This window comes from Schistocerca cancellata, chromosome 4, assembly GCF_023864275.1.
Source record: "Schistocerca cancellata isolate TAMUIC-IGC-003103 chromosome 4, iqSchCanc2.1, whole genome shotgun sequence".
Lineage (NCBI taxonomy): Eukaryota > Metazoa > Arthropoda > Insecta > Orthoptera > Acrididae > Schistocerca > Schistocerca cancellata.
Genome location: NC_064629.1, coordinates 727,479,461 through 727,504,226, shown reverse-complemented (window position 1 = coordinate 727,504,226; position 24,766 = coordinate 727,479,461). Strand labels below are relative to the sequence as shown.

The window sequence follows — 24,766 nt, the reverse complement described above, 5'->3', positions numbered from 1 at the left end:
ATTGCTGAGGCCATTAAAGAGCGTCGGCTAACTCTACAGCGACATAAACGGCATCCTTCCCTAGGACACATAATAGCTTTTAAATGGCTCCGTGCCCGCATTCGCCAGCTTACAAAAAGACGGAAACAGGAGTGTTGGGAGAGGTCCGTCTCAACCATTGGGTGCCATACGTCACCTTCCCAAGTCTGGACGGAGATCAGACATGTTTGTGTGTACCAGACCCCGACAGGTGTTACTGGCATTAACATCAATGGCATGTTATCTACCGATGCAAATGCAATTACTGAGCACTTTGCTAAGCACTATGCTCGTGCCTCTGTTTCGGAGAATTACCTCCCCCCCCCCCCCCCCCCCAGCCTTTCGCACTCTCAAACAGTGGATGGAAGGCAAAGTCCTCATTCACTATATGCCCCATTTACAGAGTGGGAGCTCCTCAGTGCCCTTCCACATTGCCCCGACACAGCTCCTGGGCCAGATTGGATCCACAGTCAGATGGTTACACATCTCTCATCTGACTACAAATGACATCTCCTAGTCATCGCCAACTGGATCTGGTGCGATGGCGTCTTTCCATCGCACTGGTGGGAGAGCACCATCATACCAATGCTCAGACCTGGCAAAAACCCGCTTGATGTGGATAGCTATCGGCCCATCAGCCTCACCAACATTCTTCTTAAGCTGCTGGGACGTATGGTGTGTCAGTCATCTGAACAGCCTTTTCCAGACACCAACACCTTGTTGCTGTCTTTTTCTTATTTATGAAAAGCGAATGACACCACTTGGCGACATCATATCCTTGCCACATTATATGAGTGGGGTCTTAGAGGCCCGCTCCAGATTTTTATCCAAAATTTTCTGTCGCTTCCTACTTTCCATGTCCAAGTTAGTGCCTCCCATAGTTCCCCCATACACAGGAGAATGGTGTCCCGCAGGGCTCTGTATTGAGTGTATCTCTAGTTTTAGTGGCCATTAATAGTCTAGCAGCAGCTGTAGGGCCGTCAATCTCACCCACTCTGTATGCAGACAACTTCTGCATTTTGTACTGCCCCACCAGTACTGGTGTTGCTGAGCGGAACCTACAGGGAGCCATCCACAAGGCGCATTCATGGGCTCTAGCCCATGGCTTCCAGTTTTCGGTCACAGTCGTGTGTTATGCACTTCTGTCGACGCCGTACCATTCATCCGGAACCAAGAACTTTACCTTACTGACAATCCCCTCACTGTAGTGGAGACATATTGATTTTTAGGACTGGTTTTCGATGCCCGATTGACTTGGCTTTTTCACCTTCGTCAGCTTAAGTAGAAGTGCTGGCAGCATCCCAATGCCATCTGCTGCCTGAGCACCACCAACTGGGGTGCAGATTGCTCTACACTGCTGCAGCTCTACAGAGCCCTTGTTCTAGCCTGCTTTGACTATGGGAGTCTGGTTTATGGTTCATCGGTGCCCTCAGCATTGCGTTTACTTGACCCAGTGCACCACTGTGGTGTTTGACTAGCGACAGGAGCTTTTAGGATGAGTCTAGTGACCAGCATCCTGGCGGAGGCTGAAGTCCCACCATTGCAGGTCAGGCATGCACAGCTGCTCACCAGTTACATTGCACACGTTCGTAGTTCCCCTGCACATCTGAATTACCATCTCCTTTTCCCACCCACAGCAGTTCATCTCCCATATCGGCAGTCCAGGTCAGGGCTTACATTTGCAGTTCACATCTGATCCCTTCTATCTGGAGTCCTTGCCTTTACCACCTATACTCAAGGTCCTTTTTCCATACACCTCCATGGTGTACACCTAGGCTGTGGCTTTTCCTGGACCTTTCACATGGCCCAAAGGACTCGGTTCCCCCCGCAGCTCTCTGCTGTCACTTCCTCTCGATTCTTGACATGTACCGAGGCCATGAAGTGGTTTACACCAATTGCTCGGTGGCTGATGGTCATGTCAGCTTCGCATATGTTCATGGAGGACATATTGAACAGCATTCCTTGCCCAATGGCTGTACTGTTTTCACTGCAGAGCTGGTGGCTATATCTTGTGCTCTTGAGCACATTCGTTCATGCCCTGGGGAGTCGTTTCTTCTGTGTACTGACTCCTTGAGCAGCTTACAAGCTATTGACCAGTGCTACCCTCATCATCCTTTGGTAGCGACCACCCAAGAGTCCATCTATGCCATGGAACAGTCTGGTCGTTCAGTGGTGTTTGTGTGGACCCCAGGGCACATCGAAATCCCAGGGAACAAACTTGCTGACAGGCTGGCCAAACAGGCTACACAGAAACCGCTTATGGAGATTGGCATTCCAATAAGTGACCTGCGTTCATTTTTACGCTGCTAGGTTTTTCGGCTTTGGGAGACGGAATGGCATAGTTTCAGTACACACAACAAACTGTGTACCATTAAGGAGACTACGAATGTGTGGCAGTCCTCCATGTGGGCCTCTCGCAGGGACTCTGTGGTTCTCTGCCGGTTCTGCATTGGCCACGCTTTGGCGACCCATGGCTGCCTCTGCGCCGTGAAGACTAGCCTCAGTGTCGATGCGGCACCCAGTTGATAGTGGCCCATATTCTGGTGCACTGTCCCACTTTGACTGCCCTGCGACAAAATCTTCTGTTACCGGACTCGTTGCTGCTAATTTTATCTGACAACGCCCCATTGGCTGATTTAGTTTTATGTTTTATTCGTGAGGGTGTGTTTTGTTATTTGATCTAAGTTTTAGTGCATGTCCTTTGCCGCTCTGTGTCCTCCACCTTAGTGCTCGTAGTGTGGAGTTTTTAATGTGTTGCAGAGTGGCTGGCTTCTCCTTTTTATTCTCATGGTGAACCAGTCATGGTAATCTGTTTTGTCGTTTTAATCTCTTCTACCTGTTTCTTGTGTTTCTGTGGTTTTCTTCTGCCCTTTTGACCATTTAAGTGTTTGTTGCCTTTCCGTCATTCTTGTGGTTTTTCCTTTCTCTCTGTTTTGTGTTGTCAGCTTCACTTGTTTTATTGTCACCCTTGTGGCATTGTTTTATTCGGAGCAAGGGACCGATGACGTAGCAGTTTGGTCCCTTCCCCCCTCTTTTAAACCAACCAACCAACCAACCCAATACATTAAGACTGGTATAGCCATCTCGCTCAGAACATGACTGAGAGGAGAATCACAAATACATTGTCTACATTGTGACTGCAACAGGCAAAGGAAGTAAATCAATGAAAAAGACAATTTTAAAATGAATGTACTACTGAAAAAGTGAAAACACATGATTGCGTTATATAACACTGCTGACAAGATAACACATGAAAACCTGTCAACACTATATCCATCACAACTAGGTTAGCATCATATCACTTCATGGAGGTGTATTGCACTGTGAAACAAAGGGAACAGAAACCAATGTCTGAAACAGTCTTTCGCAAAGACAACCACAGTATAGTTATTCCATCAGTTAACAGAATCAAAAGTACTCAACAATAAATGTGGGCCTAGTAATCCTGGTAGTTAATAGACTCGTTTACATTGTAGAAACACTTCTCAACAAGCAATGATTTTAACTCTGCTCTAAAAGCCTTTTCCATCTCAAACCTTTTTATGTATGTTGGCTGTACACTGTAAAGAATGATACAAATGTAGCTCGCGTGCCTTTGAGTGTGGTTTGTTTTAGCTTGCTCTATTAATTAATTGATTAAATTCTTCTGAAACAGTCTACAATCAGCAAATAAATGAGGAATGATTCAGAGTACAATACCTTACAATGTACAACAAATAAACTAAATGATGATGCAAGGCAGTAATTATGTAATATTTAATCTGAATTACAGTTTAAATATGTAGAATCTAACTACAGCAAACTTGACAGTATTTAAGGATGGGCATGCATTATACAACTGAAAGGCACAGGGTTCATAGGCGAGTGAGAGAGGTCAACCACATTATCATTTAACTATACTTGTAATAACCAGAAGTGGTAAGAAATCTGAGTCTTTCTACAAATCTGAGTGTTCATTTGGGTGCCCTACAGGATTTTGTATGTTCATACTACTTCATTTTGCTTCTTGCGTTTCTACTGAAATATTCCAATGATGTCAAGTGCTCCAGATGTCCACCACTGATCTTGGAGTCAGGAATTTTCACAGTGGGAAGTGCAGGTTGGGATATCAACAATGTCAGGAAAACGATGGTGCTAATCACCTTTAAGATGATACACTGAGTTGCAGACAGTGCTATGAAGAGACTGTTGCACATTTAGCTTTTGGCTAAAGCCTTCTTCAGAAAAACACATGTTTAATTTCTCTTGGTTGGGGACAGCACTTCTCTAATAATTTAATTGATTTGCAGCACATAACCATCTCTAATATTTCTGAGCAACCAGATATTGAAACTAGTGTTCAGTATGTGAAAGAGGCAAAAGGATATTGTGAAAACCAGAAAGATATTTGATTCTGGAGGGGATTATGTTCAGCTTGGATATATTTAGTCTCTTAATGTGGAAGACTATTACAATATAATGAAATTTTAATTAGGTTTGGACATAACATATTGTCATTTAAGAAACAAAAATACACAACTGGTTTTTTCCACATTTTAGTCAGTTGGCATAGTTGACACAAAACACTTGCTGTTACCATGGGAATGACAAATTTTCAATTTTTTATGTTTAAAATGAAGCCACAACAATACTGTGTAAGTCAGACACGGGTAATGAATTGTAAATTCAGCACTTTAACTGAATGAAACTTCACATAACAGGAGTACAGGGAGATCTGAGGCTTCTTGAGGACAAAACTGTTGTCTATAGGGTCTTTGTAATGTCAGAAAACTCTAGTGAAATGCAGGAAGACCAGAGGTGGTGCTAGCCAGGGGGGTTAACTGCACCGGCTCCAGGAGAGTTGCTGAAGGCCAAGGTTCAATTAGGTAGTCATCCTAATTTCAATATCAGAGGGAATTGCCAAGCTAGTACCCTTATCCCAGTGATGAATACATTAGAGCCATCCATGAAGCAGACTTGTAAAGCATTGGCAGTTATTGCAGTGGCTTTCCACTACCAATCCTCTCAAAAATAAATCTCTGTGATCATACACTACCTTACAGTGAGCAAGATTTCTTTCTTGGTGAGTAGATCTTTTGGAACATTGTCCGTTTCCTTCATCTGAAGCTTTGACTCGGGAACTGCTTTCTAATCCGAAGAGATACGTCAAAAGCAATAACAGCATGCTGTGACTCTGTACACTTTTGCGTTGATGCTGTATTGTTTCTTCAACGATGATATAAAGATTGAAATTCTTCTTGACTAGTTGCAAATTACTTTAAGACTAAGCCTATGGTATACTGATGTTAAAATCCTCAAATAACTCTGTGTATGTGGGCAGCTGTCATAAAGTCATTGAAATTTCCGATAAAGTTTTTTGCCTCAAACAAATATTTTCATGTGGTGAAAATAAACTACAGGGGCAGTAGCGAGGAATGTGTGTGAACTTATTTTCACTGGTTAATGATGTGATAGTGTCACAAACAAGAAGTTTTATTTTCTCTGTTTCAGGTGTCTCCTTTTTAAGTGTTGATTAAAAAAAAAAAAAATGATGCAGTACAAATCAGCTCCGAGGACCAGTAAGTACATCACTGGAATACTACTTGTAGTGTACTTTGGACTGTAGCTTTGGGTACACCTTAAATAAGTTACACTGGGCACTATTCTAATGGAACTGTTATTTGAAAATATGAAGAACACTTATTTGTGGGTGAGGTGTCTCTGTGTTAAAAGAGTGGGCTCAAAATCAAGGGAACTGGGTTCAGATCTAATCCAATCATTCTCATTTGAGTTTTGCATTGTTTTTCTAAAGCCGTTCAGCCAAATACTGGATGATTCCTTCATGAAAACCATTGTCTGTTCTTTTTTGAACAACTACTTGAACCTCAGTAAGTCTTGAACCTCAGGTCATGGTGAAAGAGACATTAACACCCAATAAAAATCTGCCATTCATGTTTGACACTTAATAATGTAAGAGGAGAACTGTGCCATAGCTTGCTTTTTGGTGCAGTCCTTCCATACCTTGTAATGACAGAAAGTGAGAAAATTTTTAATCACAGCTGTTGACATAATTGGACTCAAGGAATTAATTATTGCAAGTTGTATGTGGATTGTGAATGTAATGGTGATTTATCATCTCTAAGTAATGTGTTCCAGCATCTGGTTTCAGTTTACACTCAAAAAGAACACATTTATTTTTTGTTCAGTGCATTGAAGTGCTCCTTCAGCAAATCTACAACTTTTGCATATAATTTTCCACTGTGGGTGGGGCACTTTCATCTTGGAGTGCATACAACAGAAAAGGAAACTCTAATGGTGCATACTGTTTTTGTGGCCCAAGGGTAAAACCTCCACAAATTCTTATTTCTATGCAAAAGTTTTGAAGCAGAAAGAGAAATTAGAGACTACCTGGTGAAAGGAAGAGAGAACTGGAAGCACTGTTGATGTAGCACTGAAGCACTCATGCAGTCTACTTTCTAATATATTCCTTAATTGCAGTTCTTTGAGGTTGTCAGAGTGAAATAATATTATCTTTCAAAAATTAAGTTGCTAATTTTATGGCTGTTATTCAATTTAGAGATGAAAGACTGTTCAGTATTCTGAAAAGTTAAATTTTCTTGAAATGTAGGTGTAAGACCAGGGCTGTACTATTTTATATTAGGTAGGCCTACCTGTTCATATCTTTCTATATGTACATTGAACTGAAGTTCAGGTAATTACACAATCACAAGTAACTGTTTTGATTTATTATACTATGTTGCTTCTACGCCATTCCTTTTGAGCCCATCTAGAGCAGCATAGCTACAGTTTTTTCCCTTCCAAAGTTTTTCTAACACTACATCTCTTAGGTGTCACTTTCATCACTGAGATGTTGTACAGCATGCAGCTGTTAGTTTGAAATGACAATAAAACTCACTTCTTTTGGACCAATGACCTACCTGTTTGGTCCCACTCCCCCAAATCAACCAACCAACACACCTTACTTCTTTAATGGAGATGTGGCCACCAGCCGCCTCCCCCCCCCCCCCCCCGCCCCCCCTCCTGTTGTCGCATGCAAACACTAACAGAACAAATTGTTTTGTCTTCTTAGTCATTAGACAGAATAGTAGCAGTTTTCTATAATTATCAAATGAGATGGTAATCAGTACTGCACACTGTATTAAACACAACTTTTTCAAAATAAAAGTCTTACACTGCTTATTGCTAGAGGTTGAAATATTGTTTCTTGTTGCCTAGCTTATATGTTGTTTTCTTTTGAAGTAATGTTGGATATCAATCTTGGTGAATGCTGGCCGTACTGCCACTTAAATTTTGAAGACCCTTCTGCATGGAAGTAATGCAATGAATACACTAATGTCAAACATTATGTATCTTCTGCTTTTAGCTTAAACAATTGAGTAAAGTAGTGTAATTTTCAAGATGCTGCTGTAGTCTGAGTAGGCACAGAACTTAACCGCATGCATAGAATGGTATTGCCAGGTGGCATATTTATCATTAGATTCCTTAATTACTTGTTCTGTCTTATATGATTGCATGTATTCATCCAGCATCTGTTATTTCCCTTTTTCATTCATGACTGCTGTTTATTTCTGAGATTGTATCATAACATCTAGTGTGTTTTAAATTGTTGGATTCCTGTGTAAATGAGTGAGATGTGCTAAATTTACACATCATATAGATTGGTGGTATTATGCTAATTTCCTTGTTTCCATAGACATGTGCCATTTCATTCCAACAACATATTTTATAATGCATATCCATGGTTATTCATCCTTATGGTGTGTACTGCCTGTACCTGAAACTCATTTGTCACTTTTCCATCATTTCATTTTGCAGTCCATCTTCCTAAAAATAAGATTCTTTTCTGCAAATAATCACTATGGTATCACCTCTGGATCTAGAAACAAAAGAATTTCATATATTGCTGCATTTTTGTTTACTTATTTTTACATTTAATGTTTCTTTTATCACACCTAACTTATTTTTGAAGGTTTCATGCTAATATTACATCTTAGTGAGTAACTGTATTTAATTTACTTTATTTGTTAACAGCAATGAATTTTTCCTGTCTATTTTTACAGGCTCCGACACACTGTTGTGGCGTTTTGAAAGCTGTAATATTTTCATTGCTCCATGCAGTTATAGAAGGTATGCTTGTTCCAATTTAGACATATTGGCACTGGCTATCGCTGAGGACTTCTTCACAAAATTGGTGTGCAATACATGACACACATTCTTTTGCAGCGTATGCAGTTACATTTCATTATGACATTAATAACTTAGTAGTTATACATGGTATTTGAATGATTTTTTGGATTACTTACATTTGCAGCTTGCAGAGACATAACGTTCAAATGTTGTTTAATATGCTGTACATCATCATTTTACTTTGCGTGTTGCATCAGAAGTATGTTGGCATTGTTTTGTATCACCATTTTAACTTTGCAGGATAACCATTTGTGCACTTAAATTTTATGGATTTCCTTACAGAATTAATGGTGGTGTAAGCTTTTTCCTAACAGTTTGTGCAGTGAGTATTTTGCTCTGTTTTGCAGGCTCATCATGGCCGTGCCATTATAATTGCTAGCATTTCACTGAACATTTCAAGCAGTGAGCTGCACTAGTTAGCTTACCTTAGACGAGAGTTGTGTGTAGCTTTCTTTTCTGAAATCCATTGTTTAAGAGGGGATGTGGAAGTAAATAATTACTGTAGATGCCCCAGGGAACTTGGTTATGATTAAAGAACTTCGGAGACTCTGAGATATTAAGCTTGGCATTGATAAATTTCACAGTAGACGTTGTACTGTGAGAATTATGTGTTATGAAGTGTCAGTCCTTTAGCTTCATCATGGAGCATTGTGCATTTTTCATTGGTACAAAAGCTGTAGAGAGAGGAAAACATAATAAAAAAACCTTAACAAAGGAAGCAACATATTGTGGAGAAACGTAGGGTTGTTGAGGCTAAATAATTTTTAGTCTGCAACATCCAGGACACTGTCCACGACCAAGTCACATTAAATATGTTCTATTACATAGATCTGAAAATCTGAGGTTCATTATTCACATCATAATTTTCTGTTGGAAATGTAGGCATGCTGAAAATCGAACCACCACAGTAGTGGGCACCTTAGAGTACAAAGAACAATGAAGTGGTATCACAGCATAAACAATTTTCTTATTTAGTGTTAATTACAAATTCTGTGAACAAGTAAAGTATACAAGTAGCCATTTCGGCAACTTCTTAAGCTTAATCTCTCTGAAACAGGATTATAACAGACTTACACACTAACTTTAATTACAAGAAAGGAGTTGTAACTTACAAGAATATCAAGCAACTTGCTTCCAAGAAATTATAAAGAAATTAGGCGATGACAGGGTGACCAGAGCCAATGTTCTGAAGAGGTCCTGACAAGATTTCTGCCTTTATATTCAGTCAACATACTGATTTTTTGTGAGCACTTTCTCCATCTGAAAATCACATTATATGTCGTACATTATTTTAATCACTGTAAACATCATTGACATAGAAACATAATGTGTAAAGATCAAGGTGCTTGTAGAAAGTACAGTTCTTTCATTCAGGAATGAAATAAATGTTTCCAACACAGGGATAGGTAAAAAGGTCTGGAAGTGCTTTCCCGCCACATCTTTTAATCTGACCATTTATTGCTGAACTCACTCCCTTTCAAAATCGATGTTTATCAAGGACAACAGCAAGTGATACTGAAAGGTCATTGCTGTTTTGAACTATAAGGCTACTACTGGTACTTTACAGACTGATCACATTACCACTGTGATATAGTTGTACATGAAACCTACACATTGGAGCCCTCTGTACATCTTAAATGCCCATCTTTTCCTAGGAAGAGTAAGGAATATCACCCTGCACTGAGGCACAAATGTATGTTGTTTCGAGTTTCAGTAACTTGCTATCCTCTGAAGACCTAGTTTTCATTCAGATAACACATGTTACAACTGAACATTTGAGCTGCACCACACCATTTACGAGAGTGTTGAAGAGCAAAAGAGTTAGGCAAAGACATGATACATTCACTGGGTTGCAGATCAGTGGACAATAAATTTGTTTGACCAGGGACATAACATGAGCAATGACATAATTTTGTCACTTGCAACTATGAGGGTTGACTGAAAAGTAATGCCTCCACCTTCATAAATCTTCAACAGTTGGCAGCTTTGATATTTGGCAGGTACTTCTCTACAGCTCCAGTTGGTAGGAAGCCTTAGCAATGAACAGTTGTGTTGTTACAGTGTAAAGTATGGAACCTTGTGCAGACGGTCGGTCAATGCGATTTAAGCAATGTGTAGTCACTGAATTCTTGACAGCAGAAGATGTCACCCCAAGATATATTCATCAGAGAATGAAAGCAGTTTATGGTGATTGTGTTGATGTGAGGGCTGTGCGTCATTGGATGAGTAAGATGTTTAGGTGGAAACATCTGACCTGCGTGACAAACAAGAGTTGGACGTCCTGTGACAGCAACCGCTGTGTTTCACAAGCAAAATGTTGGCAGATTGATTAAGGATGATTGTCGTATTACTCAGAGAACTCCAAAACGATGGATAACAAAGGTCCAAAAGGAAAAGGGAAATGTTTTCCTGCATCATGACAATGGCGAACCACACACTTCACATGCCACCACAGCAGAACTTCAGAGGCTGAAACTCACCACCGTACAGCATCCTCCATACAGTCCAGATTTAGCACCGTCTTACTTCCATCTGTTGCCAATAATGAGACGATCTGCAGGGACATCATTACACTTCTGATGAAGACGTTGAGAGAACTTTGAGACTTTGGTTGAGGCCATGTGCCTAACATTTTGTCTTCTAATGCTGCAGACATCTTTGGAGGCTATAAAAACTTGGTTAGTAGCTTTTCAAAATCAGACAAGCTCAGCAAGCCGAATTTCAGAAAGCTGCTAATGAAGTCTTTATAGCCTTCAAGGATGTCTCCAGAATTATGGGATGGAACATTAAGCACAGAAACATGCCTTAGACCAGGGCCTAATGCTGGTACAACTAAAATCACTGAGAATGTAAATACGAATGGTTAAAGCTTTTATTGTGGGGCTCTGTGTTCTTTTATAATGTAACACATTAAGTTTCTGATGGTGCCTTTCAGCTCTAATATACCTGTTACTCTGTGAACAATATTTTCATTGGAGTTGATGCATGAAGGGCTCTGAAACTTTTTAAAAAATTAAACAAATTGATGGCTTTTCCAGAACCTTGACTTCGTTATTGTGTACTCATTTTATTTTCCATTGCATGAGATCATCATGGTTTACACAGAGCTTACTCTTGATCTCTCTTGCTATTTTCTTTCTGCTTGAGCACTATAGTGTATACCTAATACAATGATACTTTACTTCCAGTCATCCTTGAGGCCTAGTTATGAAGTCTCCAAAATTGAGAATAACTGTACCCTCTGCCAAGTATGTCATAGGTTTCAGAACAGCTAATGAGTCATTCTCCAAAAACCACCCATTACATCCAGTACAAAGTCACAGAAGCAGAAACAACTAAAATCACTGAGCCATTATGGAAAGCACTTACATCCAGTATCCACCATTAAATTACGTGCCCGATATACAGGTAGTGGGAAGAAAACCCCCTGCTACAGAATTCTGTGGGTGTAGGAAAGTGGCCTACTTTCACACTTACTGGGGCAATATATCTAAAACAGAATAACTTTGCAACACATAAGAGACATGAGCAATTGTTCATTAAAATAATGTACATTGAAAGATATTCGGCTTTTGCATGCAGAGGTGTGACACTGACATAAAACCTCTGAACCTGATCTAACCTAACACAGTAAATGATATCTAACTGATATAATTAAAGTTTAGTTCATACTGTAGTTAGTTTATAGGTTCAGTGTCTCTAAACGCATCCTATGAAGTCTAACACTGTGGGCTGCATCTGGCAGAGCCACAGCACATCTGAAAAATTAGTTCCTGTGTATTGAATTATATGGGCTATTATTAACTGTTGACAAGCAAATTGGGTATTGTTTCTGAAACAAGTGGTACAAAATCTCCATTAGCATAGTGCCTTTCCATTTTATACATCTCCTTGCTCACAATATGAGCATGAATTATGGCATGGGATCTTCAACATTGTTATCTTTTATGTTTGTATGCCAGTTTATTCATACGTCACTCAAAATTCCCACTGTTCTCCCAATATGTCAAGTCTGCATGGCACTTGGTATAAGTAGCTGGCTTGCTACCACGGAAGTTTCTCCAGATTCAGTCCAGGACATTGCTAACAATCTGTGGCAATGCATTGTTCTGGAGCATAATCTTCCAAGCTGCTATGGTCTATAAGTCCTACAGGTATTGATTAAAACCAGTAAATTGCCATATACCATTACCATAGCAACTAAATTTGCTACTCAAATTTTAATGTAGCATTTTTATTTTTTTATCTGGACTGTAATTCCTCTGATAGAATTTATCACTTTCTCAGACTTGTTTGCCTACGTTGTCGCTGAGTACAAAGCCTGTTTTTCACACCTGTGGCACGAGATGTTGGTCTCCCCATTGTCTCTGCCTGGTATTTAATTGAAATGTGATGTAAATTGAGAAGTCATTCAGAAGACAAACCTTTGATAAAAACATTTATTCATTGGGAGGTTTGGAACTATAATTCCGATTTAAGTAGTTTTGTTGATATTCCACACACATTTCCCATTACTCCCATAATTGTTGGGACTTTTGGCATGTCTTTCCTGGAATCATGTTCACCTGCATCATCACATTTGGCATGGTATCTTTATTGGCTATCATTGCATTTTTCAGCTTGGCTAATAGCCAAAAATCACAAGGAATCATCTCTGTGGAGCAGGGGGTTCTGTGAATTTAAGGAATGCTATTTTTGGCCAATCGAGTGTGAATCAGATAGGTGGATGTGATACTGTAGTGAAGCTGTTATAAAGTCCTCAGTTCATCATCTTTGAAAGCTTGTTGAACTTTGCAATTAGCTTGTACTTAAAAACAAACACTATGGTGCAATATTACTGTCAGTCATTCAGTTGTCACGAAAGTTAGTACTTGTCAACAGATTGCTTGTTTGTGTCACTTCCTGCAGGCTGTAAAAAGTAGTGCTATGTTATCCTAAGATACCTTATTTTAATTTATTATGATTTTTTGTGATGTGCTTTAGATTTACAGTAGGTACAGCTAAGCTTTGTGTAGGCTCCAAACAGTTCTTCGAAATTTTATTATAATGGCAGTTTTGCGATGGTTTTGGGGGGAAAATGCACCAATGCATAGTGTGAGGCCCGAATACACAGTCCTTTGAAGGCTTTCATTGTATGGGAATATAAGATTTCTCAGTGACCTCCTTTTCACAACAGGGAGTTGAAATCAGGTCACTCTTATAGCTCATTTGTCCTTCCATTAGGCAAAATAGACGTCCCAAAAGATACATATACTAGATGTTTCGCAGTGGGCCATCTTTCCACAGTTAATTGTGTTAGGTCTTATTTTGGTACATTTGAGTGGGCTATTACTCAGTTTTATTATATCTTTAATAATATGAAATAAATTCTTCTTTGTTAATAAGTATGACAAAGAAAAATAAATTAGTCAACTCATGATATGCTGTCCTGCACCTCTACATATTCTGTGATTTCTTTGGGCATTTATTTCCTGATGATTTGGTGCTTGTTAGAGAATTAGTAAAGCCAGTTGACACAGCTTACTTGGTAAGGATATTTTCTCACCTTAGGCATACGTGCTGAATTGATCTACTGAATGTTGTGGTTTGTAAGTTGTGCGGCTTTTAGCAGATGATTTTGAACAATTTTTATGGAATTGCTGGCATTATAGCAAAAAAGTAATACTGTCATACATATGAAGCTCTCATGGTAGATTGCCTTTACTTTTAAGTACATAATTGGGATCTTGTGATTACATTATCATTTCAGGGTGATAGTTTCTTAAAGCGCCTACATTGTTGGGTGAGATTCAAACTTAGTAAGCATAGGATAATATTTGTGCATATTTCTGGGGATAGATGTTGCCAGGGTTTCCTGTTTACCTTGTTTCCTTTCAGTTTGTTCTTTTTTGTCCTTTCTGGTAAAAGCTTTTCAGCTTCCTACATAGCAATTGCATTGTGTTGCTGTTTCTCTTACAGTTAGTTATTCGGTAACCTGTGCCTGACAGTACATATTTATTTGATCCACACTGGGCACAACAAGCTGCATATGTTACTTTCTTCTACACTGAACTTATTGCGAACCAGGTTTAATTGTACCAGGTGTACCGGTATGAAATGAGCATTAAGATACAAATGTGTCTATAGGGAACATTTGTTATGAACGAGCCTTAATTTTTTTTGTTTGGTTGTTATGACACCTGTCAAAGATATTTAGTATACATCAAGTCATGGAACAAACAAAATCATATGTTTTCATTGTGTTAACAATGTCGAGTTTTGTACCAGAAAGTGATGATTTTTGGAAAGCATTAATTTTTTGTTTTCATTTGAAAAAAAGTGCTGCAGAGTTACATCGAATGCTTGTCGAGGCATATGGTGATCATGCTCTATCAGAAGCAACACGCAAAAGATGGTTTCAACAGTTCTGAAATAATGATTTTGATGTTCTGAAATAATGATTATGATGTAAGAAATGAAGAACGTGGAAGACCACCAAAAAAGTTTGAAGACGCTGAATTGCAAGCAATATTGGATGAAGATGATACTTTGAGTCATAAGCAAATGGCAGCAATGCTAAATGTTGCACAACAAACAATTTCTGACCGTTTTAAAGCTATGGGAAAGATCCAAAAGTGTGGAAAATGGGTGCCACATGAATTGCATGAAAGACAAATGGAAAACCGAAAAACCATTTGTCAAATTTTGCTTCAAAGACATGAAAAAAAATCAATTTTACATAAAATTGTTACTGGCGATGAAAAATGGATTTATTTTAAGAATACTAAACGGGAAAAATCGTGGGTTAATCCGGGACAACCATCAACATCGACTGCAAAACCAGATCGATTCGGCAAGAGACAATGCTCTGTGTTTGGTGGGATCAGAAAGATGTGGTGTATCATGAGCTTCTAAAACGTGGTGAAACTGTGAATACTAATTGCTACAGACAACAAATTATCAATTTGAACTATACGTTGATCGAAAAAAGACCAGAATGGGCCAGAAGACATGGCAAAGTAATTTTTTTACACGACAATGCACCTGCACACAAAGCAAAACTGGTTCAGGATACAATCAAAACACTTGGCTGGGAGCTGCTGCCCCACCCGCCGTATTCACCAGACTTGGCCCCTCTGACTACCATTTGTTTTCATCAATGGGACACGCATTGGCTGAGGAACACTTCGATTCCTATGGAGAAGTCGAAAATTGGGTGTCTGATTGGTTTGCTTCAAAAAACGAATATTTCTATTGGCGTGGTGTCCACAAATTGCCAGAAAGATGGTCAAAATGTATAGAAAGCAATGGTCAGTACTTTGAATAAAATGTTTTTACTTTTCAATTCAAAATCAGTGTTTCATTTTCACAAAAAAATGCTCGTTTCATAACGGTACACATGGTACAAGTGAGTGAATGAGAGAACAACATCTTTTCTTTCCAGATAAGAAGACAACTTGTGTCAAGCACTGCAGTTCTTTCCTTTGAATTCTTGGGACTTCAAAGTATTACTTCTTGTAGTCCATACCTCACTGCAAACAACATGTATTATGATAAGAAATTACCTGCTGTAGATTTATGTTTACCCATTTCTTGTGATATTTACACTGGCCTTATCATTCAGTACATGGAATAACACTTGGGTGCTTAGGCTGCCTTTGCAGTGGCGCCATTGCCATAGGTCACCCAAAAACATTGACTGACAGTGTGGTCTCTGTGTGTCTGATCTCCATCAGTGGGGGCATGGAGGTTAGGTTAGCGGGTGTATGCTACCCGCAAAACTGGAAAGCTGGAAAATCTGGGAAGAACCGAGGAAGTTTTTCTTCCAGGAGAAATCCAGGAAAAGCCTGGGAATTTTTTAAAACCCTGGGAAATTTACATTGTTTCAGTTTCCATTTAAATTTTTGTAGTTTTGACTGGTAAGAACTGATGTTCTAACAAAGAATTTTACTTTACCCCACTACTGCAGAATAATACTGCAGCAATAAGAGAATAACATCAAAATAAAACTATAGTTGCAAAGAAAACGTGCCATTTACAACAACAAAACATGGTGCACACACAAGTGCCTATTGACAGCAAAATGTGTCAAAGACTATGCAATGCTTCATAACAAGAAGTTATGATGTCACAACTGTTTACATTTCTGACAGGTCACAGAAAAATATTGGGACTGGTGGTTTGAGAAGCGTTAATTTCAAAGTAAATTTCCTTTTAATGTACTACCACCATAGAAAAAGTGTGTTTCACCTGAGAAAGTGTATTTTTAAACAGGAAAAATCCAGGAATTTTTTTTTCTTGTCAACATATACACATTGATTAGGTTATACTCTACTCTATGTACAAAGCAGGTCAGAATTTAACTTCTTAGGGTGGGGTGGATATCAGGACACCTCTATGTGTGGAGAAGAGTGGTGAATTGCGGTTTTTGCTATTAAAATGCTGCCAAATGCATATGAATGACCTATATCTGTTCCAAAAAGAATGTGGTGAGTACTGTACACTCTGTCCTCAGTTACTGGAATTCTTTTCTTTCTCTCTTTTGCGTGTGCCTTTGTCCCACAGTGACGCAGGGTCAGCATGATTAATCAGATTTGGCAAGGTTAATTTAAGGGCTGGCTGGATGCCCTTCCTGCCACTACCCCGTACCCCCTGGGATGGAATTCTTGTACCCCCTACTGTCTGCGTCTAGTGTAATCCATGGAATAGTGTGAATGTGTGCAGATGTCTGCAAGCCGTGTAACTGAGGCGGAATTTGGGGACCAGCCCGGTATTAACCTAGGGGGATGTGGAAAACTGCCTAAAAACCACATCCAGGCTGGCTGGCACTTCAGCCTCCATCGTTAACCTGCCAGGCGGATTCGATCCAGGGCCAGCGCACCTACCCAAGTCCAGGAAGCAGCACATTAGCGCTCACTAGAATAACAAAATAAATTGATAGGAGAAATGTTCTGTTCCATATCGAGATGATTCATGGTGACGTTAACCCTTTCAGACCCCTTGGCTAAAATTTTGTAGATTAACTTTTACTTTGTCTTAGAGAAGTATTTTTTCCCAATGGAAACCTGAGGTAGACATTTTGTGTATGTTCAACCTTTTCAACATGTGCAACTGCTGCCAGCTGTTGCGTATCACTATGAAAATATCACCAAGCCAGTGTAGCAGTATGCAGCAGCTCGTGACCACCAGAATACATGGATGTGGTTGTTGTTTTTATTTTGCATGGTAATTGTTGAATGATCATTTTGCTATTTATTACAACAGAGAATATTTCATAATTAGTTATTTTAGTCCATAAAATGAAGTCAAATGTACAAAGTATGTTTTGAAAATGAGTACATGTTTTGTATAAATATTGCATCTCTAATCATTAAAAAATTACATAAGAGCTTTACCACATATATAAAAATTTTCCTTCCTCTGGAAAAAAATTCAGGTCTGAAAGGGTTAAAGAGCAAGATTAAAACATTCTGTTTTACTGTATTTATTTAAAGTTGTGTAGACATGTCAATTAACCTTCAATGAATGCCACTCAGCATACACATGTAAGACAAGCATAAAGTTGAACATAAGATACTCTGTATGTCTAAAGCACTGAAAAGTGGACACATAGCACATACCATACACCACATTTGTGAACCACTTAATATAACAGAATCACATCACACTGGCATAAAAATGCCAGTAAGCTATAATAATTTGTAGACAGCTATTGTCAACATGCCACAACCCAAAAAATATCCACTACAACAGCTATAAGCATAAGATAAGCCATCCTCCTCACTCTGCTTACTTGTGGTTTCCAATAAACCTGCGACTTCAGTCCATAGATACTGAACTGTATCCTGATTATGATATTTTCATCCTCAGGATACTACAAACTCGCATTGTCTTGGACTAAACTTATCAGTTTCTCACATTCCATATTTTGTGTGTGAGAAAGTCGGTCAGTTTGACCAAAGAAAACAAATTTATTTGAATTTCACTGATTGTCATCCAAAGTCTGCATGTTTGGTTGATGAGTCAGCTATAGTGTGACCGTGCACATTGTGGCTTACTGATTTGAAATATTGGGCTTCTTCGGCTGTTGTCTATCATTGACAGACTCCACCAATATCAGTGCTGCTGTGACCGCAGCCTTACATTGTGACAAATAGCCAGTTCATATGCAGTGTACTAGAGCCATGTTCTTGCACTCCACCAGAGCAAGTTATATTTGAGGGCAGCTAATGAAAGCAATGAGACTGATGACAAAAACTTATTTAATTACCAAATATGTTCAGTTAGTGACGATTGCCTTTGAAATAGGACATAGTTGAATCAATATACATATTTATTCTCCACGTCTGTAATAGACTGCTTGAACAAATCACAGTGTGGTGATGCAGCTAAAGGCAAACAGAAATCTGATATACCATGAAAAATAGTTCCGTACTAATTCAAGTAGCCCTGCTTTATTTATGGTGCACCTGAATATGTTTAGGGAAAGCTTTATCCTTCTCATTTACTGTCTGGCACTTATTGAGATTTGCATCTGGGGCTATCAAACACACATTTTTTGCGAACTACTGAAGCAATTAATTATGTAATACTTATAAAGATCAGTAATGATACCAGAATGAGATTTTCACTCTGCAGCGGAGCGTGCGCTGATATGAAACTTCCTGGCAGATTAAAACTGTGTGCCCGACCGAGACTCGAACTCGGGACCTTTGCCTTTCGCGGGCAAGTGCTCTACCAACTGAGCTACCGAAGCACGACACACGCCCGGTACTGGCAGAAGTAAAGCTGTGAGTACCGGGCGTGAGTCGTGCTTCAGTTGCTCAGTTGGTAGAGCACTTGCCCGCGAAAGGCAAAGGTCCCGAGTTCGAGTCTCAGTTGGGCACACAGTTTTAAACTGCCAGGAAGTTTCATCAGTAATGATATTTTCTTCTTCAAGACACCATTGTGTTAAGCAAGGAAGGAACTTGATTACTATAGAAAGAATAGAAACATGTCACTGATTCCAATGAAGCAAAAAATATTTACTGCTGATTGAACATTACTTTTCTGTTAAACTATGATCAAACTACCATATTCATAATTCATTTAATAGGTTAATTTCCTTTAAGGGCTAATAGTTATAAGATAAAAGCGTAGAGTATACTGAAGTACATCTCTTGGATTATTCACTGTTACTTAATTAATAACAAATGGTTGACAAAATTCCAGGCATATTGTTACCGTTAACTTCTTTGCATGTTGTCAGTTATTTTATCCATCATTTGGCTGGTCAACTTCAGATTTGAAGCAACAAATATAAAGAGCTGATGAATCTGGTGCCACAGATGAAACAATCAAAATTCAACAGTATTATTAAAAGGAAAGTTGCCTCTCACCATATAGCGGAGATGCTGAGTCGCCCCAGAATTCAAAGTTATGAAAGAAAAAACTTGAAATGATTTGGGTAGCATAAGATAAGGGCTCATTTTATTGTGTGATACTATTCATAATGGAGTAGCTGAATTTGATTGCTGACACACAAATGTCCTGTATGTTCATGATGCAGGAACTGGTTTTGACAATTCAGACATGGCATAGAACCTCTACAGACTAAGTTAATTTGAAACATTGTTTATTTATAACATGAAGGTTTTGAGCTTCAGGCCTAATAGAGAATTATATTTTTCCTTATTCTCCTGTGGTGCACTTGAGCTGTAATAGTGTATCCCTCTTAATTTTTAAATCTGGGTTGTTGTGTCAAACCAGTCTGTAGTGTAGTCAAAGTTCTAGTTGGAAGGTAATAATTTGTGAGTTAGTGAAAGCAACAACTGTGAATTCAAAGTAAAGGTTGTGGTAACAGACTTAGCTGTAGCAAAGCCCAAGGTCTAAATTTGCTTCATATTTAACTTACTGTTCGCTATAAGTAACTAAAACTAAAGTAATTTCAGAAAAGGTGTATCACATAATAGGCAAATCTCTTATGAGTATTTAGGTGTGTATTACGTACATACATTGTTCATCACCTATGGTAAATGAAAGGGGATTTGTTTGGGGCACTACGTAATTATTACCCCCGCCCCCCTTGTTACTGTCTGAAACTATATGAAATTCATAATATACCACATGCCTTATCTTTGTACAGTTACTGGTTGTAAGGTTAAGGTAACAGTCTGGTTCGTGAATTTACAAAATTTCCAGGTTATTATTTTCATGTGCATTAGGCATGCATTATCTCCTTCATCTACAGTGTTGGTACATGTGTAACATTGTAACAAACTTGAGTCAGAAAAGAACTTACCTTGCACATTAATCTACCATTTCAGGCATCTGAACTATTCTTGGATGTGGTGAATGCTATGACCCACTCATGTTAACGGATAGCTCCTATGCAGCTCTTCATATTCTTCTTCTCTTTTACAGGGCTGTCCTCACGAAAAATGTCAGGGTACAGATACAGAGGGTACAGAGGTTATGGAGGTTATGGAGGTTACGGAAGTTATGGAGGTTATGGAGGTTACGGAGGTTATGGAGCTTATGGGTATGCTATAGGACTGAAGCAGACAGACATTGATCAAATCTGGGATGATTTTAAACATGGCATGGAACAAGTTTACAGTCGCCAGCCAATGCCAAAACCTCGCTATATGCAATTATACACGTATCCTTTTCAAGACTGTTAATGTGCTATATTGTATGCTCCTCAGCATTGGACATTGTCATTCCACAAATAAAAATATCAAAAAGTTATTCTTTTTTTGTATGTTTGAAGTCTTAATTATTTTAACTAGCTATAAGATACCATTCACAGCCACTTTTATGGTTAATACCGAGACAGTTAACTTACAGAAATTGGTGCCGGTTGGAAAAGCATTTTATGCAATTTCATTTTACTGGATAAAAACATACGTGAACAATGGAGAAAGTACGGAGTTGGTGAAGTAGATAATATTTTCATATACCTTGATCATGACTGAAGTCTTAGAGTAATTATTGGTTTAAAAAAATTAAAGCAGCCATTGACTCAAAAACTGGTCTGACCTGCCTGATTGGGGTTGGAATTTTGGGCCAAATCTTCTGCCATTGCAGTCATGTTTTGTGCCCTGACACTGGGATGGCCCAATGAACTGGTCTGTTATGTCTTGAAGGTCTTGGACACTTTCAGCTTCGATGGTGGCATCCAAGATTTGTTGTGTCATGTTTGGAGCTATTTTTCTTCCACCAGTGCATGTCGTGGATATGGCAGCCAAATTGAGAGCCCAACATTACTGCCATTGCTGTCGTTTTGGCAAGATTGTTTTGCAACCAAAAAATTGGCTACTAATGGTTTATGCTCTGTTGTGAAATGGAACGTTATAGTGTAAAAGTAGACAAGAAGCTTTTCGATTACGTAAAGAATTAATAAAATATCTGTTTTGACTCATGAATAATTATTTTGCGCCAGATTTTTGTTGTTGTGTATCCAGTAGGTTTCTTGGTATGATCTGGATTTGTGTGCTAACATTCCAACAATGCCGTATTGACATAACTGCTGCTGTAACTCTTTGCCCTGACTGTAATTTGCTAAGGGCTGAAATGAAGGAAACTTTAGTTGTGATAAATCAAATGCTTTTTACAGTTGGGAGACCAGTGATAAGGACATCTTTACCATTATGTCTGTTCAGTTGATACATGAAATTGGCAGCCTTGGAAGTGCATTTTGCATGATAAGTCATATTGTCTATACAAACTTGTAATTCAGTAGTGTTGTTCATTCAAGGCAGTGTATCAGTGACTACGAGATGGCATTTCATCATCAAAGTGCCAGCCGTGCTGAGAACATGACCCAAATACTCAGCCTAATTAAAAAACTTGTTACTTGTGAAACAAATACTAACAAAGAGATAGAGGGGCTGGCCAGTACTTACCTCAGCTCAGTACAGCCAATAGATACACATAAAACAGAACCAAAAATTTACATTCCTAGCTTTCAGAACAAATGTTCCTTCATCGGGGAGAAGAGAGGGGAAAGAAAGGGAAGAAGGGAAAGGAGATTCAGTTACTCACAACCCAGGTTATGAAGCAACAGGGAAAGGAAAATAGGGAGGGTAGCAAGGATGGAGGCATGGTTGTCAGAGGGAAGCCAAAGAATATCATCAAGAACTGACAGTATCATGGTAGTTTGCTCATTTCTGTGAAGATTGGATAATCACTGAGGACAACCGAACAAGTTGACAGCCATTAACTGCAACAGACTACACCTCTCATGTTATTTTTAAGGACATTTTGAGAGGGGATCAACAAAAAAAAAAAAAATGATGAAATTGTAAATTAGGCCAGAATGTCTGTCATGTCAGTTTGCAAAATCATGACTGAAAAATTAAAGATGATACAAGATGGGTTCCACATGATCTGAATAAATGAAAAGCAGAAAGCAGGTCACAAAAGAATCACAGAAGAATTACTTCAATGTTATCAAACAGAACAACAGTTTCTGAAAAGAGTTGTTGCCCTTGATGAAACCTGGATATGAGATTTTGAGCCAAATTTGAAATCTCAGTTGTCACAGTGGAAAAGTTCAGACCCTCCGTGCCTGAAAAAATTCCACCACCAATAAATTGCAGGTGAAACTGATGATGATCTTTGGATGTGACACGAATGGACTCAAAGCTACAAATACAGTGCCACAGGGGATGTGTGTAACAGGTGAATACTAAAAGATGTATCTGCAACATGCTCCTGAAAATTTAGCAAAGAAGGCCTGACATGCTTGCAGCTGGTGTCCTCATTTTGGATGATAATGTAGGACCAGATATTGACCTACCAGTGAGAGCAGCACTTGACATATATGAATGGGAAATACTTCCCCACCTGCCATACAGTTCTGATATGAGCCCACCAGACTTAGATTTGTTTCCCAAATTGAAGGGACAACTTTGTGGAAAACATTCTGATACAAGTGATGAATCTGTAGTGACCTGAGCAATCAGACAGCTCACCAATGAAGATAGCCCTTGTCTGTAATACAGAAGTTGCCAAAACATTGGGAAGCTGTCATAAGCAAGAATGGAGATTATATTGAAGGCCTAGAAAGATATTTTGTAAAATACACTATTTTACATTACAGAAGGAAACTGATGTCTGTGCATTGAACTTCAAATCCTATAAAATTATGAAGAAAATTGAGGAGGGCAAGTGTCTAATGTCCCCTTGTGTAATGGAGAAGGGAGTGCAACATGAGATCAAGTTGACAATAACCTGAACTGTAAAACTGAAAGCTGTAAAATTGTCAAATTCAAAGATGTTGATTGCCTGAGGCAAAGCCGTGTCTAAAACAGCTATATTAGAACATCACTAATCTGTTCCCTAAGGGATCAGGAGCATGATTGGAATGCAGAAGAGGTTGGATTATCAGAGGACCACCTTTATTGACCTGTAGCATCACAATATAGTATGGTACAACTTTAATGTTCAACTGGAAATACTGTCTGAAACATTGTTCCGTCTTTGAGAACTAACAAAACAGTAGAAAAGGTAGACACATTAAAAAATCTTACATGAAATTATAATGTACAGTATGCCTGTACAGTAAAATACTTACATATCATACAGTACAATATTGTTACTGTGAGAGAAAGTTCAGCAACTGTACATAATTTATTACAGTACTGCACTGACAAACAACTGACTCGTTTTGTGCAACAAGAGCCCTTGTAGGGAGCATTTTGTAGTTTGTCAAACTCATGTTGTTGTTGTGGTCTTCAGTCCTGAGACTGGTTTGATGCAGCTCTCCATGCTACTCTATCCTGTGCAAGCTTCTTCATCTTCCAGTACCTACTGCAACCTACATCCTTCTGAATCTGCTTAGTGTATTCATCTCTTGGTCTCCCTCTACGATTTTTACTCTCCACGCTGCCCTCCAATGCTAAATTTGTGATCCCTTGATGCCTCAAAACATGTCCTACCAACCGATCCCTTCTTCTAGTCAAGTTGTGCTACAAACTTCTCTTCTCTCCAATCCTATTCAATACCTCATCATTAGTTACGTGATCTACCCACCTTATCTTCAGCATTCTTCTGTAGCACCACATTTCGAAAGCTTCTATTCTCTTCTTGTCCATACTAGTTATCGCCCATGTTTCACTTCCATACATGGCTACACTCCATACAAATACTTTCAGAAACGACTTCCTGACACTTAAATCTATACTCGATGTTAACAAATTTCTCTTCTTCAGAAACGATTTCCTTGCCATTGCCAGTCTACATTTTATATCCTCTCTACTTTGACCATCATCAGTTATTTTGCTCCCCAAATAGCAAAACTCCTTTACTACTTTAAGTGTCTCATTTCCTAATCTAATTCCCTCAGCATCACCCGACTTAATTCGACTACATTCCATTATCCTTGTTTTACTTTTGTTGATGTTCATCTTATATCCTCCTTTCAAGACACTGTCCATTCCATTCAACTGTTCTTCCAAGTCCTTTGCTGTCTCTGACAGAATTACAATGTCATCGGCGAACCTCAAAGTTTTTACTTCTTCTCCATGAATTTTAATACCTACTCCGAATTTTTCTTTTGTTTCCTTTACTGCTTGCTCAATATACAGATTGAATAACA

General features: G+C 38.9%; 1 protein-coding gene across 2 annotated transcripts in view; it reads left to right on the top strand.

The window, feature by feature from the left end:
* Window positions 1-24,766, top strand: part of LOC126183795 (cullin-1-like) — a 221,017-nt gene that overhangs the window by 15,008 nt on the left and 181,243 nt on the right. Inside the window, exons 1-3 of one of the 2 annotated variants that reach the window (XM_049926034.1) lie at window positions 5,535-5,576; window positions 8,079-8,145; window positions 20,587-20,824. In XM_049926034.1, the coding sequence (XP_049781991.1) occupies window positions 20,604-20,824 (221 nt within the window). In that variant the 5' untranslated portion in view covers window positions 5,535-5,576; window positions 8,079-8,145; window positions 20,587-20,603. Of the gene's footprint in view, window positions 1-5,508; window positions 5,577-8,078; window positions 8,146-20,586; window positions 20,825-24,766 lie in introns of those variants that run through there. The other variant, XM_049926033.1, reaches the window with a different exon arrangement.